The 17,841-nt window shown below is 44.5% G+C and overlaps 1 protein-coding gene across 2 annotated transcripts in view; it reads left to right on the forward strand.

The window, feature by feature from the left end:
- Positions 1-17,841, forward strand: part of RETREG1 (reticulophagy regulator 1) — a 156,916-nt gene that overhangs the window by 110,010 nt on the left and 29,065 nt on the right. Inside the window, exon 1 of one of the 2 annotated variants that reach the window (XM_069556126.1) lies at positions 284-900. The exons of the other annotated variant lie outside the window; for it this stretch is intronic. Within the exon in view, the coding sequence (XP_069412227.1) occupies positions 866-900 (35 nt within the window). The 5' untranslated portion in view covers positions 284-865. Of the gene's footprint in view, positions 1-283; positions 901-17,841 lie in introns of those variants that run through there. 2 annotated transcript variants of the gene reach the window in all.

Below are 17,841 nucleotides of genomic sequence, written 5' to 3' on the forward strand. Positions count from 1 at the left end.
TCAGGCCAACAGCTCAGCCACGTTCCAGTGTCAGGCTGCTCCCCGATGACAGAGGGAGGTCCCTCAGAAGAAACCTTGTTGCCCAAAGGAACTCACAGGCTCATGTTTGTGTGCTTACTTCTGTGTTGAGAAATCTAGATGACCCAAAGGAAGATTTTCTTGCAAAACAATATCGCTCCAAACACAACTGTTTATCAGTATCAGTATCTCCCCCCACCCCCAACCCTTTTGTGCGTGTGTGTGAGAGAGAAGTGATCTTTTTCCTGAGTGGCCAAGTGTTTCCAGAGCAAACAAGCCTCTGGCTCTTGCAGTCCTGCCCATCTGCTCTCCGCCCTCCAGCCCCTCCTGTGAGTTGGAGATCTGATAGCCCAGGCTGAAGTTTGAAGCTCCCCCGGTGGCCACGCTGCCCTTCGGAGGGGTGCCTTGTCAATGCCAGGAAAAAAAAAAAAACAGGAAAAAGAAAGGGTAGGCTGGCTTCGGTGAAGTCATCCCACTAAAGGTTAATAGCTGGGCGGTGACACCTCCTCACGGGACTGGAGCGAAAATGCTGGGCAGCCAGGCAGCGCTTTGCTCCCAGCTGCCTGTCACGGTCCCGAGAGTAAGAGGTGACCTGTTTATATTTAGAAGGGGACAGTCCTAATAACCCGGCTCCCAGCTTCATTCAAGGCAGGCTGGTGCTTCGGAAGTTTGTAAACACCTACTTTCTGAGTAGGGGAGGAGTGCTTTCCTCCAAAAAGGAAAGAACTTCACTACTGGGTTTTTTTTTCCCCCCTCCTGATAATTATCATCAGTGCAGAGAAGAAACTGCCATAGCACAGAAGGGCTGCAGCTTTCTCCACTTGGTTATTATTTTTAAAGGGCAGAAATGCCTGAAGGTGAAGACTTTGGACCAGGCAAAAGGTAATAATGATCTGTATGTACTTTTTCCTTGAGTTTATTTCCTATGCCAGTTATCTTTTCTTAAAAAATTATAACTAATTTAAAAGGTAGTTGAAATTAAAATTTAAAAAGGAGTGCAAACCCTTTAATTCCAGGAAAGGGAATTTTCTTTAGCACGAAGAGAGAAACCTAAAATTAACAGAATATACCCTTAGAAACATATGCCAGTAAGCACTTTTCTTGAACGAGGAAGGGACAGCCTGAAATTATCAAAAAGTGCTTTGACTTACACCCTGTAAAGTCTACTTGGGGTTTTTTGATGTTTCATTTTTAACTTCATGTGGTAGTTGTTAGAAATTTAAGCTAGTGAACATTTCGCAAAAATGCTTGCATTTTAAAGACTTGTTGAACATTTCTAAAAGTTAACTATTAGACCAATATACCCATTTTTATATTAAACACTTAAAAAAAAACTGTAGTTCTTGTATTTGAAAATATGATCATTGGGGCCTCCATATGCAGGACATTAACCAAATATTTTATTAATACCTGGCTCTAAGAAGGGGTATAGAGATGGGAAAGGAAGCAGGTAGTTATTCCTATTAATATGAACATAATTTGTGTCCATACTGAAAGTTTCCATTTCTAGCCCCACTGCACTGTGTGAAAATCTGTGTGAATTGGTGTCATTGGAATTCTGATTCGGGTCATTGAAATTTGTATGTGAAAAAGTAGAAAGAAACTTGTTATAAAAAAGGACAAGAGATTATTGCCAATCGTCAAAGAAAGCAGAAACTGGTAAATCTCTAGGAATAAGAATAACACAGTATTTTTTTGGTCATTGTATGAGCATCCCTTTTCAGCCATAGTTGTATGATTGTGTGTGTGTGTGTGTGTGTATGGACTATAATATAGCTATAATCATGTCCTTAAAAGCTACTTTTGTCTTTAGTTTTCTAGTTTTCATTTTCTTCCAGATTCCTTCCCAGCCCCTAAGAGGGGACATGAAATTCACGTTTAATTGCCTATTAAAAGGAGACATCAAATCAAATGCTTGAAGATGACAATCATACATGTGCCTAGATTTAGGACACAGACTAATTGATTAAATAGTTAAGAAAATATTTTCAGAGACATTTAAATGTCAGTTTTGGTTTGAGATGATGGGTGATCTACCGGGATTGTATGTGTCCCCCTTATGACATTTTAATATTTCTGAACGCAGGACTTTCCCTTTTTCACTTTACATCATGGCATTCCTAACAACTGCATAAATTTTTGGATAGAACAGGCATTTTAAATAAATATTTGTGAATGGAATGTATTTATAAACCATTTGAACACTTGTAAGAAGTATCTAGGGGGCCTGATCATTTCAGAGACTGAAGGGAGAGGCTTGGCAGAAATGTAATAAAGATTGCCTTAATGAAATGTAACATTCCCACAATTAAATTAAATCATAATTAATTGTGGCTAATTATAAATACTTTGAACTAGCAGTTTATGATGTAAACTAAACAAACATCAGTTTTTTTCTGAGAATGTTTTACTGGTTACAGGGTAAACAGGCAAGAAGGGGAGCCCTGTATACACAGTGCATGTATATCTATTAATAATAATTATTCCCAAAGAAAATAACTTGTGGAAAGTGGAAAACACCCTCGCACTGCTCTGAAGTCATGTGCCCCTGCCTCTCCTTGTTTATTCTGCTGACATCCTCTCAGCAGCTGGTGGTTTCTATAGAATATACTTTGCTTTGCCTCGTACGGTTTGTTTCTACCGTATCTGTGCAAGAGAGTTAGAAAGGGCACCCCAGACAGAGCGGATGTTTAGAGCCAGGCAAGAAGTAAAATATTACATGAGAGGGAATTTTCAGTTCAGTTCAGTTCAGTTCAGTTCAGTCGCTCAGTCATGCCCGACTCTTTGCGACCCCATGAATCACAGCACGCCAGGCCTCCCTGTCCATCACCAACTCCCAGAGTTCACTCAGACTCACATCCATCGAGTCCGTGATGCCATCCAGCCATCTCATCCTTGGTTGTCCCTTTCTCCTCCTGCCCCCAATCCCTCCTAGCATCAGAGTCTTTTCCAATGAGTCAACTCTTCGCATGAGGTGGCCAAAGTATTGGAGTTTCAGCTTCAGCATCATTCCTTCCAAAGAAATCCCAGGGTTGATCTCCTTCAGAATGGACTGGTTGGATCTCCTTGCAGTCCAAGGGACTCTCAAGAGTCTTCTCCAACACCACAGTTCAAAAGCATCAATTCTTTGGCACTCGGCTTTCTTCACAGTCCAACTCTCACATCCATACATGACCACAGGAAAAACCATAGCCTTGACTAGACAGACCTTTGTTGGCAAAGTAACATCTCTGCTTTTGAATATGCTATCTAGGTTGGTCATAACTTTCCTTCCAAGGAATAAGCGTCTTTTAATTTCATGGCTGCAATCACCATCTGCAGTGATTTTGGAGCCCCCCGAAATAAAGTCTGACACTGTTTCCACTGTTTCCCCATCTATTTCCCATGAAGTGATGAGACCAGATGCCACGATCTTCGTTTTCTGAATGTTGAGCTTTAAGCCAACTTTTTCACTCTCCACTTTGACTTTCATCAAGAGGCTCTTTAGTTCCTCTTCACTTTCTGCCATAAGGGTGGTGTCATCTGCATATCTGAGGTTATTGATATTTCTCCCAGCAATCTTGATTCCAGCTTGTGCTTCTTCCAGTTCAGTGTTTCTCATGATGTACTCTGCATAGAAGTTAAATAAGCAGGGTGACAATATACAGCTTTGACGTACTCCTTTTCCTATTTGGAACCAGTCTGTTGTTCCATGTCCAGTTCTAACTGTTGCTTCCTGACTCTTGCTAAATTTGAGATGGAATGTCACTGGACGTGCCCTTTGGTGTCACTCCTGAAAGAGAAATAACTATTGTAAGTCTCGAATCTGCTGACAAAATGTGTTGTTGGAGCTTGATTGCAGCAGGTTCTGGGTGAGTCCCAAATTTAGGGCTCCTTCATGTTATTTTAGTCCCATTTTGGAATTTGCTGAGTGGCTCTGTAGCTGGCAGTGAGCTAACCCTGAATTCCATCAGTGGAAAGCAATCGAGGGGAGACTTCATGAGGGTATCCAGATGCACGCTTAGGGCACTGCACAGGTGGATGCTGTGTGGCTGTGGGCTAGCGGGCCTGACACAGTGTGGAACATTCACCAGTGGATTTCACATGAACACAGCCACCGGGGGTCTGGGGAGGCAGGGGAGAGACCCTCCTCCTGGACCTTTATCTCACTGCATCGCCAATCATAAGCCCTTTCGGTAAGAACCTCCAAAGACTCCACTCCAGTTTCAAGGTCAGGAGATGAGGGGAGAGGGTGTGAGAGAAGGCCACTCTGATGCTGGGTGGGGAAGGCAGAAAGCCAGGTGTCAGTGCCAAAGGAGAAGGGAGGGAGGGCCACGGCCGGGGAGGCACACCGGATCAAGGAACGCCAGGAGAGTCTTCCTTGCGCCGGGGGCTGGAGACTGCGTGGTCCCTTATCCCACCTCTCGCCTCATTTGGGCCCCCCCCCCGGAGGTAGCAGGCGGGCCCTGGGGTGTCTTCAGTAGCCCAGTGAGGTGTGTGTGTGTGGGGGGGGGGGGCGGGATGCATGTGGTCAGAAGAACTGGTTTTCTGTTTTTCTGTTGCAACTGTCTTGAAGGGTGTGGACCCCAGGCCAACCAGACTGAGTTCCGAGTGTGTTTTACCACAGAAGCCCTTCCACAAGAGATCATTCTTGTGGAATGTGTCCCCTGGTTCACTTGGGGCTTGTTTAATCAAGCTGCATCTAAGCTGATGGCTGTGCTAGGTGTGATGGTTTAAGCCTGTGCTTTCATGGAGCACACAGTCTGAATGGGGGTGATTGACTTCACAAGTTTAAAAAATCAGTAAAAAAAATACTTCTAATAATAAGGGTTAGAATAAAATATAAGAATGGTCCTGTGGGAGATGACCTGGTGGGCGTGTAGGGTGAGAGAATCTTTAAGCATGCCTGTCTGACGAAGTGCCCTTTTGGGGCTGAGATGTGAAGGGGTGGTCACGTGGAGGTGTAAGTTCCCCAGGAAGGAGACCCAGCTCAGGTCAAGATCCTGTGTGTGTGTGTGCTCAGACGCTAAGTCGTGGCCGACTCTTTGCAACCCCATGGACTGCAGCAGGCCAGGCTCCTCTGTCCCTGGGATTTCCCAGGCAAGAAAACTAGAGTGGGTTGCCATTTCCTCCTCCAGAGGATCTTCCTGACCCAGGGATTGAACCTGCTTCTCCTGCATTGGCAGGTGAATTCTTTACCTCTGAGCCACGTGGGAAGCCCAACACCCGTTAGAAGCAGACAGACAGGAAAAGAGCAGTGACTAGGAGAGAGAGTTACCAAGTCTGCAGCACCTCCTAGGCCTCGGCAGGGGCTTGGATGGTCCTCAAGGGCATGAGAAGGTAGGGAAGGGTCTGAGACAAGGGGCCGGGGGGGGGGGCCGCCTAAATACTTGAGAGATGCCATGAGGTGATACATGCTTTCATGAATTGATCTCAGGACCTTAACATGGTTTCAAATTTCTCATAGAAATATGAATTTGGAAGGTAAAAATGCTCATTTTAAGAACATATCTGAGTTTATAAGTTGGAATGAGAAAAGCCTCACAAAGAAGTCTGACCAGTACACACCCCCCACCCCCGCCCCCCACACACAGCTCAAGCTTTGTGTTGAGATGGGTTCCCTGAGCAAGTATATTTCAGCGTTCGCAAGCCTGCCAAAGTCCTTGTGCTGCCTGCCATTTGGTTTTGAAATAAGCACAGAGAGGTGAAGTTAAAAAATAAAGGTCACACATCCATTAAGTGAAAGAGTTGCTGTTTGAAGGCAGACAGCTGCCTCCTGAGTCTGTGCAGTCAGACACGTGCATAGTTATATGGTGGTGACCCACAGCATGGGCTGATCACTTAGAAAGGCTAGTGTGGTCAGCACACTTGGAGAAAGGAGAAGGGTGGCTGGAGGTGGGAGGGGGAGGTGTATAGGATCCTCTCATTGGGCCTTGTAGTCAGTGGTGTGTTGGTAAATGTTCAACAACCAGCTCTCTGTTCTTTAGCATTTGTTAATTCCTGTGATGTAAATACAACCACAGTGGTCAATTTCAAACCACCCTCATGTGGTCAGTTCAAAGGAGATTGGAAAAACTGGTTCTTGCAAACCTGCAAGGGTCAACTGAAACGTACAAGTGGTGCACGTGGAGTGAAAGTCGCTCAGTTTTGTCCGACTCCTTGTGACCCCTTGGATTACATAGTCCATGGGCTTCTCCAGGCCTTTCCCTTCTCCAGGGGATCTTCCCAACCCAGGGATTGAAGCCTGATCTCCTGCATTGCAGGCAGATTCTTTACCAGCTGAGCCGCCAGGGGAGCCCAAGAATCCTGGAGTGGGTAGCCTATCCCTTCTCCAGAGGATCTTCCCAACCCAGGAATGGAACTGGGGTCCTGCGTTGCAGGCAGATTCTTTACTAACTGAGCTGTGAGGGAAGCCCAAGTTCAGCCTTCCCTAGTAGTCAGTAGTGCAAGAGTCAGCCTTTAATTCTATTAAAAACTGCTCCATCTTCATTTATATATCCTCAAGGCATACTAGACATTCAGAAAAGCTTTGTCAAAGGAATGAATGGTTTATTTTCCTTCCACCCTTTGATGCGGTCGTGGAAAATATCTCTCAGGCATAGACAATGTTTAGCATTTTCGAAATCCTGCTTTGACCCAGCTGGGCTAATATTTGAAATTGATTAAGAGCTTGGAGAAAAATGTGATCAGTCCTTGTTGCAAGAGAGTGTGTTTAGTGGTGATACCTTTACTCACCAGTCAACAAACCATTAACTTCCCAAACCCTCACGGCTCCCCAGTAAGCTTCTGGTAGTCAAGCCCTGTTGAAACTCATTTCTGTTTTATCAACACAGGGTAACTCATTCTCTGCAATCCTTAAAAGGTGATGAAGGTGGCCCTGGTTTCCATTGCCAGAGGAGGGCTACAGCTGTTGTGTGGCGGACCACCGAGAGGCCTGTCCCCAGGCTGCTGCGAGAAGCTGTCTCTGACAGAGGGGCTGTCCCCTTGTTCAGGCCACCCTTACTCCCAGCTGTTTGTCTCTTCATGGGCAAATCTGTGTCTGGAGCCACTCAGTGTCTCCATATGGTAGAAATCGGATTCCCATAGAAGGCATGGGAGGGCACAGGCTCATCTGGGAACCAAAACCTCATATGCAAGGTTTTCCCACTAAAGATGTTATGACTATTCATTGGGGAAACCAAAACCATATGAGAGAAAAATGAATGCAAAAAAGAATGCAAGAAAGGATCCATCATAATCTTACTACCCTAAAAAAAGGGGGGGGGGGATTGTTGTATTATATTCTGTCTTTTCTAGCACTTCCTTGGACAGGTTTTCTTGGCAAAGTTACAGTCATTATGTATTTTACACACAGTTTTATATGTTGCTTCTTCCCCTTCTAAGCACCTCTCAATGGCATTAAAGATTTGGGGAACCTTTTTTAATACTCTCACCTTTGAATTTCTCCCATTTATTAGTATTACTCTTTTGTTCAAGATTATTTTGTCATATATAAATGGGAGTAAGGTATACCACTTTAATTTTTCTCAGGAGAATGCTTAGATCTAAGGCTAAGAAGTCTGAGCTGCCAATTTCCTAAGGCCTGGTTCCAGAAACTGTCCAAGTATCATTCCCACCATGTCCTACTGGTCAAGCAGTCAATCCCAGTTTGAAGGAAGAGGACATGAACCCCATTTTTCCTTGGGAAGAATGTCAATGAATTTGGGGGCTTTTATTTTAAAACTTGTAGACTGGGAAAACTTGTTTACTTACTATTGATTTTTATAAAATGTTATCAGTTGTCATTTGAAAGGATATCGATGGTAAAAATTATAGTCTGGCTCCCTCTTCAGCTTTTAAAAAAAAATTGCAGGCTAGTGACATCTAAGAGGAATGCTCCAGTGGTCTGGTTTCTTGGTGACTTTTTTATATAGAATAACTTCTTAGTTTGTTGATGCTCACATTTTTACACATAAACACTTAACTATTTTAACTCCTCTGTAGAGTGCAGACATGGTCTGTGCGATGATGCAAAGCTGTTTCCAGTTCTGGCTGCAAATCCCAACTTCACCAATGACTAGCTGAGTGGCATCTTTGAATTTCATTTTGTTATCATTAAAATGGGGATTAATAATACTTCCTTTATCAGTTTGTCTTATAGATGAAATATGGTAATCCACATTAAATATTTAGCTTTATAAGTGGCTCATCGTAAGCCCTCAAGAAAGAGTTAATGATAATAATACTTGCATAGGTTATATACTTCCTTAGGGAACATAGAATAGATCACTTTTAAGTGAAAACACCTCAACCATCTGTGGCTTCATCTTTGGGAATATTTTGCTTGCTGGTCATGATCCATGCAGAGGGTGTTCAATGTGTGTAATCCATCCACTCTAGATGGTGGACTCCCCCTTGGGTGTGTACAGAATTGGCCCGTTCCTGTTTGGTTTGGTTGAGACGGTCAGTTTAGATAGGGCCACAGTGGGGTGTGTGTTCAGTCCACATTGTTTGATTCTTCATGGGATTGATGTAACCCAGGTAAGCAAGTGTGTCACGCCAGTGACCTGTGTTGAGTCAAAGTACTTACTCTTTCTTGGGGGAACGAGGATGTCTGCCCTGTGCATCCAACAGAGAACTGAGTGCCCACAGGAGGGAGTTCAGTGCACGTGTTGTCCCTTGTCTAAGTGTGTGTATGGTAGTCGCTCAGTTGTGTCTGACTCTTTGCTATCCTGGATGGCAGCCCACCAGATTCCTCCTTTCATGGGATTCTCCAGGCAAGAATACCAGAGTGGGTTGCCATGCCCTCCTCCAGGGGATCTTCCTGACCCAGGGATCGAACCCAGGCCTCCTGCCCTGCAGGCAGATTCTTTGTGGCCTGAGTCACCAGGCAAGCCCGCTTGTCTAAGTGGTTTGCTTTAATCTTATGGGCACCATGATTCTTCTAAACAATCATATTTCCATCTCTGATTTAGCCATTTTGGGGTAAATCACAGCTCACTTCTAGATGGTATGTGGGACCCTCCAGATGTACTTCTTTATCTTCTTCTTCCCCTGGGCTCTTCTATTTCCTCTCCCATCAGGCGTTTTAGTCTTGTTCCTTTGTAGGGCCACAGGCCCCACGGCTGCAGGGGTTGTATTCAAGGCATCCAGCTGAGAGAGTCAGTGGAGGTGGGGGCCACTGACGTCCATCCTAGGCTCCACCCCCAAACCCTGTGCCCTGGAGTGACGCTTCATCTCCTGGAAAAGGTGCACCGTTTTATACAAATACAGCCTGTGGACTAACAGGCTCTGCTCCCTGAATTGTTTATTTATCCCTTGTTCACTATGTATTTTTTATAAGCGACCTCAAATCCTTTCTGGACCAGAGTGAGATAAAGTAATTATCAAGGGAATAGCCTCTGCCACACACGAAGATGCTGTGAAGGGTTGAGGGCAGGAGAAGAAGGGGACAACAGAGGTTAAATTTTGTCTGGGGCCAATTCTGAGCAGTAGATATTGAGTGAGTAAGATGGATTGGGGGTGAGGCGACAGAGGATGAGATGGTTGGATGGCATCACTGACTCAGTGGACATGAGTTTGAGCAAACTCCGGGAGATAGCAAAAGACAGGGAAGCCTGGCGTGCTGCAGTTCATGGAGTCGCAAAGAGTCGGACACAACAACAGCAACATGTATAAAAAAACAGAAAATGAAATGTGCCACTCACCCAGTTTTAAACTTTAGACAAGGGGACAAAAAGGACTCAGTACTGGAGAAGGTCAGTTATAGGTTGAAGTTAAGGGGAAAGAAATTCAGTGCCTCAGTTTTGTGTTTGAGAAAATAGGGCATCCGCTTACAGTCTTTTAAACGAAGGTTGCTTTGAAAATCAGAAGTTTTCTTCAGCAATCACATTGCTCTTTCAAATAAAATCAAGGAGTTTCAGTTGGTTTCTGGGGCCGGTTTGCCACATCACAGCCTAGTAAGAGCGTATAATAAGAACCAGCCCAAAGTCAGAGGAAAGACCTTCAGGCAGAAGTGAGTTAACTCCGTTGATGTTTCTCCAGCTGTTCTTGTGAAACCACCAGTGAACTCTGAATAGGAAAAGAAAAGTGACCTCCTGGGGGAGTCCTGGCTTCTGGTTCTTCAGCCAGAGTGACCTCATCTCATCCAGTTTTGTGAGAGAGATGATCAGTTAGGACGATTCTACCTGAGCCGTTCCTCCCTGCATTATTTTTTTTCCTAATTTCTCTCTCATCCTCTCCTGCATCCGTTCTGTCTCTAGTCTCCTTTCCCTGGTCCCTTCAGCCCAGGAACTACCTTCTCACTCATGATGCTCACCCACCTCTTCCTCCCAAACTGCCAAAAGCCTGGATGTAGCAACCCATGGCAGTACATCTAGGTCCCATACTGTCCCATTGCAGACGTTGGGAAACAGTGGGATAGGGCATGTCCTGGCTGTTCCCAGAAGGCACACAGAAGGTCAGTGCTCAGGAGGACACACGTGGGACCCTTAGAAGGAGGCTCCCATGAGCCCTCTGGGCAGAACACGCTCCCCTACCCGCCCCCTACCCCCACACCACAACCTCATTTCTGCAGGGTTGCCCTGCCCTGGGCGTGACTGTCACCCACTGGCACAGTGCCACGGAAGGCTACTAAAGATGCTACTCTGTGGATTCAGCAGTGTCTGGAGAGGGGCCACCAGCCCACATGGTCTTCCTTGGAAGGGGAGATACAGAATGAGGTGAGAGAAGGGCTGAGGCCCCCACCTGCCTGCTCTTCTCTGTAACTCTGATTTATGATGGGTTGCTGTGTTTCCAGGGTGGAGACTGGCTCCCCAGAGCTGGGCAGATACCCACTTGTGGTGGTGCATCAGAGGCGTCAGCTTGTAATTACCAGCGAGATGCAGCCTCTTTGCTCGCTGAAACTGAATGAGCAGCCATGCACCGGTATTATCCCGTGACTCAGGAAGGAACATCTCCTGGTCAGTGTTTTAGTTGAATTCTAAGCAAGTGTTTTATTTTTTAAAGGAAAACAAGCCCATCTGTCAGAGCGTTTTCACATTATGCCTGTAGAAACCATGCCTATAGACTCCATCTTCAGAGAAGAGGTTGTGATTGTTGTTAGTCACTCAATCATATCCAACTCTTTGCGACCCCATGGACTGTAACCCACCAGGCTCCTCGGACCATGGGATTTCCCAGGCAAGAATACTGGAGTGGGTTTCTATTTCCTTCTCCTGGGGATCTTCTCGACCCAGGGATCGAACCTGTGTTTCCAGCATTGGCAGGCAGATTCTTTACCACTGAGCCACCAGGGAAGCCCAGAGAAGATGAGGGGATTACAGATGTGTTTTATGTTTGGGGGAATTATTAGCATCTACTACTGGGAGTATTCTCTGCAGAACTCATTAATCATGTGGCATGAACGTGTTGGTCATTCAGTTGCATCCTACTCTTTGCAACCTCATGGACTATAACCCTCCAGGCTCCTCTGTCCATGGTATTCTCCAGGCAACAGTATTGGAGTGGGTTGCCATTCCCTTCTCCAGGGGATCTTCCCAACCCAGAAGTTGAACCCAGGTCTCCTCCATTGTAGCTCCTGCCGTATGAGCTACCAGGGAAGCCCATTATGTGGCATATATATGTTTAAACGTGGCTCTCTTCTCTAAGAAATTAACTCAGTGTTTCTGGAGTAACTTATTACATAAGTAGTAGATAAGTTTCCTTCCAAAGTGATTTAAGTGAATGTGAATTCTAAATAGTCATAGTTTCCCCACTTTGTAATACTATGGAAACTTCCTTTTAGAAGTGTGTTTGTTTTTATGAAGGAAGACTTGAGACATAGGAATACACACATCAATAGATTATAAACCTAGACTTAATTGACTTGCTTGCTGAAACAAGAAGAGATTTGCTCGGTAAACTAAGATACAACAGACATTGGCAGCAACAATAAAGGAAGAAACATATAATTCCTTTTTTGGGCACTGCAGAGGGGAAAATAGGAGGCGGTTTGTTCCATAAGTGTTGAGGGTTTGGTGGCAAATGACTTCATCATCTGATGCCAACTCATATAAACTGGAAATGGGGCCTGGAGCTCTGATGAGATTGTGAGGCCTCATTGGGAAGATTCTAGAAAGAGTATGATGACAAATTAGCACGGTCTGCTGTACTTGGGGAGGATAGAGTGGTTATGTGTATGAAGCCCACTGCACATGGGTGAGGAGTCAGGGTTGGAGTTAGAGGGGCTGGGGTCTAATCTTTGTTTATTTAGATAAGCTTTAAAAGACCCTAAAAGTTTTCAGTGATATTTATGGCACCTTGACTTTTGCGCTCCATTAGATACCAGGGTTCTGAAGCTTAGCAGCTTCACCTAGGGAAAAGTCTGAAGGTTAGATGCCTTTTGCTAAGGCCTGGATAAACTTCTGGGACAAGGACTATTTTAAGATCGGAGGAAATTTTTCCCACTGTAATACTTGACAGGTCAAATCTGGCATTCACCAGCTTCAACCAGTAATATGACAAACCGTGTGCTTATATTTCATTAACAAAAGGACTGTTTTGGTAACCACAGGCTTGAGAGGCTGGTGGGTTGGAGCTGAAAAGACCTGGGTTTAGATCCTGAGGGCTGCTGCTCTTGGTTGTGTCCCCTTCTCATCTGGAAAATGGGGGCATTTAGTCCACCTTGTCAGATGGTTGTGAGGATTAGAGAAAATGTTACCAAGCTCCTAATGTAGTTCCTGGGCTTCCCTGGTGGCTCAGAGGTAAAGAATCTGCCTCCCAAGGCAGAAGAAGCAAGAGATAGGGGTTTGATCCCCGGGTTGGGAAGATCCCTGGAGGAGGAAATGGTAACCCACTTCAGCATTTTTGCCTGGAGAATTCCATTGACAGAAGGGCCTGGCAGGCTACACTCCATGGGGTCGCAAAGAGTCAGACACGATTTAATGACAACAACATGTAGTTCCTCACATTTGGTATGTGCACAATAAGTGGAAGGTACCCTTGGACTAGAAGTCCTTTGAATGGTTCCTGGTTGGCTCGCTGGGCTAATCAGTGATCCTTATCATCGTAGTACCCAGAAGTTCAGTGAAGCCCTGAGGCCAAATTCACCTGCGGCCTGTTTTTATAAATCTAATTTTCCTGGGACACCCCATGCTCTTCCGTTTGCAGGCTGTCTGTGGTTGCCCTCATGCTGTGAAGCAGAGCTGTGTAGACAGATTGGCCAGCAAGGCCCAAATATTTGCTCTCTGGCCCTTTCCAGAACACGTCTGTCTCCTCCACTCTAGGGTATAACAGCTTCCACTGTTTGTCGGCATTCTGAGTCGTGTGTTCATTCTCAAATCTCTTAATAGCCGTTGTTGTCACTACTGTAATCGCATAATTTTAATTATAAATTATAATAAACTGATGAAGTAAGATCAAAAGGAGTATTGTTGTCAGAGAGTCTATTGGCTGTCCCCAAATCCTTGACTTCCTTTCTTTTGGTAATAATCTCAAGTTCCAGCTGGAAGATGGCCTCCAGCAATTTAATTACATTTCTTAGGCTCCCATGCAGCCAGACATAGCCATGTGACTACATTCCAGCCAGTGGGAGGTGCTTGGAAGCTTCAGATACAACTTACAGGTCGTGATTTCAAAGGGAGAGGGGGTGCCTTCTGCTTCCATCCCATAGACCATGGGATGGCTATGTGATGTTGAGAACATGGAGCAACAAGATGGAAAGAACCTGGGTCTTCAACATTACAGAGATCTCATGTCAGCCCTGGACCACTGTGCTCTGCTGTCCCTGAGGGAAAAAAGAAGTGCTTTCTTGTTTAAACCCCTGTCACTTTGACATTTGACACAACAGGCAAACTTATCTCTTAATACATACAGCTGTTTATGAAGATTAAGTTAAATGTATTAGAATCAGTAAGGGCCAGTTACAAAGTAATAATACTATTTTAAAAAGTGGACAAACAACTAAAAAGGTCCATGGGAAATAGGCATAAAAATTGAGAATGATCCTTTATGTGGGTTGTTTGACTTATTAAATTCTTGTTCCTCTGTAAATAAATGAAACAAGAAATTATTATTAATTCACTAGGATGTGTTTTATGCCAGAACACCAGTCTTGTTCTAAGCCCTAATTCAACTGGCACATTTATAATTCCCACAGCACATATGCAAACATTAGTGTTTACTGGATTGCGTTGACTGACCCACAAATATACTGCTTGGTTTTCCAGTCTCTAGTCAACATTCAAGTTCTACCCTGAGCCTAAGGATATTCATACCAACTTCTCATTAGCATGGCTGAGAGTTAATAATCTCCACGAGCTCAGATAGGGCTTCCCTGGTGGCTCAGTGGAATGAATCCACCTGCCTTCCAGGTCCAGGAAGATCCCCTGGAGAAGGAAATGGCAACCCACTCCAGTGTTATCGCCTGGAGAATCCCATGGACAGAGGAGCCTGAGTTCATGAAGTTGCAAAGTCGGAGATGACTTAGGGACTAAACAATAATAACAACAACTGGAATAGGGAAGTTATCTAATACTGAAAAAGTCGCTTAAAAGTGACCATGGTTTGCAACAGATAAAGGTGGGTTGTGTTTGCTCTTTTAATCCCCATGATGAAAATCTAAGATAGGAAGTTAAATTACTCCCAGGTAGTTAAGGCCCTGATAGTAAAGACCACCCATTGCTTCTGGAAAATTTGCCTTTGCCTTCTGACCCTCATCTCTGCCATCTTCTGATCAATGTTTCCAGTGAAATCAGAGGTCCTGCTTTGACCAGACACAGCATTTCGACTCACACGTTTTAGCACCTTTGGAAAAGAAAGATAACAAACCAGTGAAGGTTGGAGCCCTGGGACCACCTCGAGGGCCCGGCCCGGAAATCAGTAAGGAGAGATGAACCTTCCTTGTTGTTCTGTCGCTCAGTTGTGTCTGACTCCACGACCCCGTGGACCACAACACGGCAGCCTTCCCTGTCTTTCACTATCTCCCAGAGTTTGCTCCAACTCATAAAATTCCTTATACGGTTTTAGGTTTCTCCATCCTAGGACCACAGATATGGACAGTTTATCTTTAATATCCTCACAGCCTCAGAGAATGGAAGCAGATGGGGCCCTCACAGCTTATTAGGAGGTCTGTTTGCTGGGAACCTCTCTTGGCCTGAGATCTGACACTTTGATGTCAGTACTTGATGGGTCACTGATAGCTAATGGCAGAGTTTCTTTTTCCCATTGGTATCACCAGGGATGTGTTAAGGGACGTTGTCAGCTTTAAACAGTTCTCTCTAAAGTTAATGTCAGTTTCTAAGTCGACTCTTTGTAGTAGAAAATAAACGTTTATTTCATGAAAGTAGAGGACATATCTAGAGTTTTCCTGAGTTCAGGTAAACATGTGGATGGATTATAAAATCCTTGAACTGAAGGTATCATTGATGATCGAATCCAGCTGTACTCAACCTGGGGCCCATGAACCCTCTGAATCCCTGAGATATTTCAAAGGAGGCTAAATGTTATCCAAAACCAGTTAATATCCAGTCTGGTCCAGTTCCTTAGTTTATAGAAACCCGAGTTCCTCCTGGGAGTAGTCAGAATGGCTCCCCAGTGACTTCTGGGGTCGCTGTGCATTCTTTAGCATAATTCATTAAAAGAACATTAATTTCATTTCCTCTTATGATTCCAGAGTCCCTTCATAACAGAGTTGATTCATTCTTGGCCTCTCGGGCTATATATTCAAAATAAACTTAATTTTTAAGTGAACCTAATCATATTCTTAGCATCTGGGGTGTCTGGTGATTACGCTATGTACAGGGATTGTTCAGACCATGTCAGTACGAGATAGTTTTGTTAAAAGGTACATAGATTAGAAGGTATAGGCTTTTGTTTATGACAAGAGAAGCAAAGGCATATATCTGTCTATAGAAGCAATTACCTTTTCTAGAACCCAACATTTTGATGAGCTATCATTTCCATTTCTTAAAAATGCATGGTAGCATGAGCTAGGGAAAAAAAAAAAAGAATGTGCATGATAAATTCAGCCCTGATCAACATACAATTCTAAACAGAATATCTTTCAAGACAACGATTAAAAGATCTCCCTCTCTCTTTCAGTGCATATTTGTTTAAAATAGTCATCATGTTGTTTTATTATAGATGATTTTCTTTGACCATCTGCCTCCATTGGTTTTATTTTGGCTGTGGTCAGTTCCCTGAAGACCCGTTATCTTTAAGACTCTCTCCAAGGATGATGAACTTGCATGGAGCTCAGGATGAATTAGCACCACTTTACTGATCCACTTAGGGCTTCTCTGATAGCTCAGTTGGTAAAGAATCCACCTGCAATGCGGGAGATCCTGGTTCGACTCCTGGGTCAGGAAAATCCCCTGGAGAAGGGAAAGGCTACCCACTCCAGTATTCTGGCCTGAGAATTCCATGGACTGTATAGTCCATGGGGTCACAAAGAGTTGGACATGACTGAGCGACTTTCGCTTTCACTTACTGACCTACTTAACTGGGTGGAGACCACCCTGGGAATGTCCAGGCCCAGTTACATGCCATGTCGCAGCAGTCTTGTCCTTGTGGTTCTGGATGGTTCCACATGGGAAAAAGTGTTAAGGCAATCCGAGTGTGGGTTGGAAAAGAATTTGCTGACACAGAGCATTTCAGAAGGGGGTGAGTTTATTAAAAGCAAAAGGCAGAGATACTGAGGGTACTGCAAATGCAGCGTGCCAACCTCCTGACAGACCACGGGGAGTCAACACTTTGTGAGGGTTAGTAGCCAATTTTTATAGCGTCAAGACAAGGTAAATTCCTGCTGGAAGGTTGGCATGAGAAGATTGGTTAGGATGCCATAGGGTGACTTCCGGGGTGAGCATTTTTGCCTAATATGAGTCAGGAAGCCTGCTCGTGATGATCAAGAGGGTTTTTGGCAACAGTCACAAAGGGGCTCAGTCTGCTTCGGAGACGACCTTGGTTCTGGGCTCCGCTTCTGTGGCCTTGGTACAAGGCCTCACACCTGTGGCCTTGGGGCAGGACTCAACAAAAAGTAAACGATTAAGGCTGATCAAAGAGCTTACTCAGGCTCTTATCAAGTTTATTTCATGTAACTATATTATAGTGTTGGGGAAGAATAAATTTTCCTCAACTCTTCTTAGGTACTTCTGGCCAGTCTGAGAATCAAATTGTCATGAGCTAGATTAACAGGATAAAATCAAACAGAAGTTTATTAGCATGTGTATACAGTTTCAGGAGAACTGAGTAACTCTCCACAATGGCCAAAACCTTCATCTTAACTACCATCTTTAGATAAGGACACAGAGAATGTTGAGGGTAGCGGTTTTGGACTTTTAAGGCTAGAAGGCAGTTGACATGGAGATAGAAAAGCAAATGTCTGGGGACTTCTCTGATGGTCCAGTGCTTAAGACACCACACTCCCAGTGCAAGGGGCAAAAGTTCGATCCCTGGTCAGGGAACTAGATCTCACATGCCACAGCTAAGACCTGGCACGACCAAATACATTTTAACAGAAGCAAATGCTTGGTAAGTGAAGGTTGGCTGGGCCTGCAGAGCAGTGGGACACAGAGTGGACTTTGCTCTCTAGGCCTGCCAAGTTTCTCCCACCATGCTCTGATCGTGTTCTTTACAGATATCTCTGATTCTCAAATATCTCTGATATTCTCGATATCTCTTGGTTCCTGGGACAGGCCCTCTATCTCATTATTTTAGGCTTTTTAGGGAGAAGGTCAAAGTTTCTTCCTGAGTTTTTTGGGCCTTGGTTGTTTTCAGCTCAAAATAATCCACAATTTGGGGTGGCAGATTTTGCTCCCCTGCAATACAGTATAAGCAGAACATGCATTATACATTCTGTGTGTAAAAACATGAAGGCCTGTAGTGTTT

The sequence above is a fragment of the Ovis canadensis genome, chromosome 16 (genome assembly GCF_042477335.2).
Source record: "Ovis canadensis isolate MfBH-ARS-UI-01 breed Bighorn chromosome 16, ARS-UI_OviCan_v2, whole genome shotgun sequence".
In the NCBI taxonomy this organism is placed as follows: Eukaryota; Metazoa; Chordata; class Mammalia; order Artiodactyla; family Bovidae; genus Ovis; species Ovis canadensis.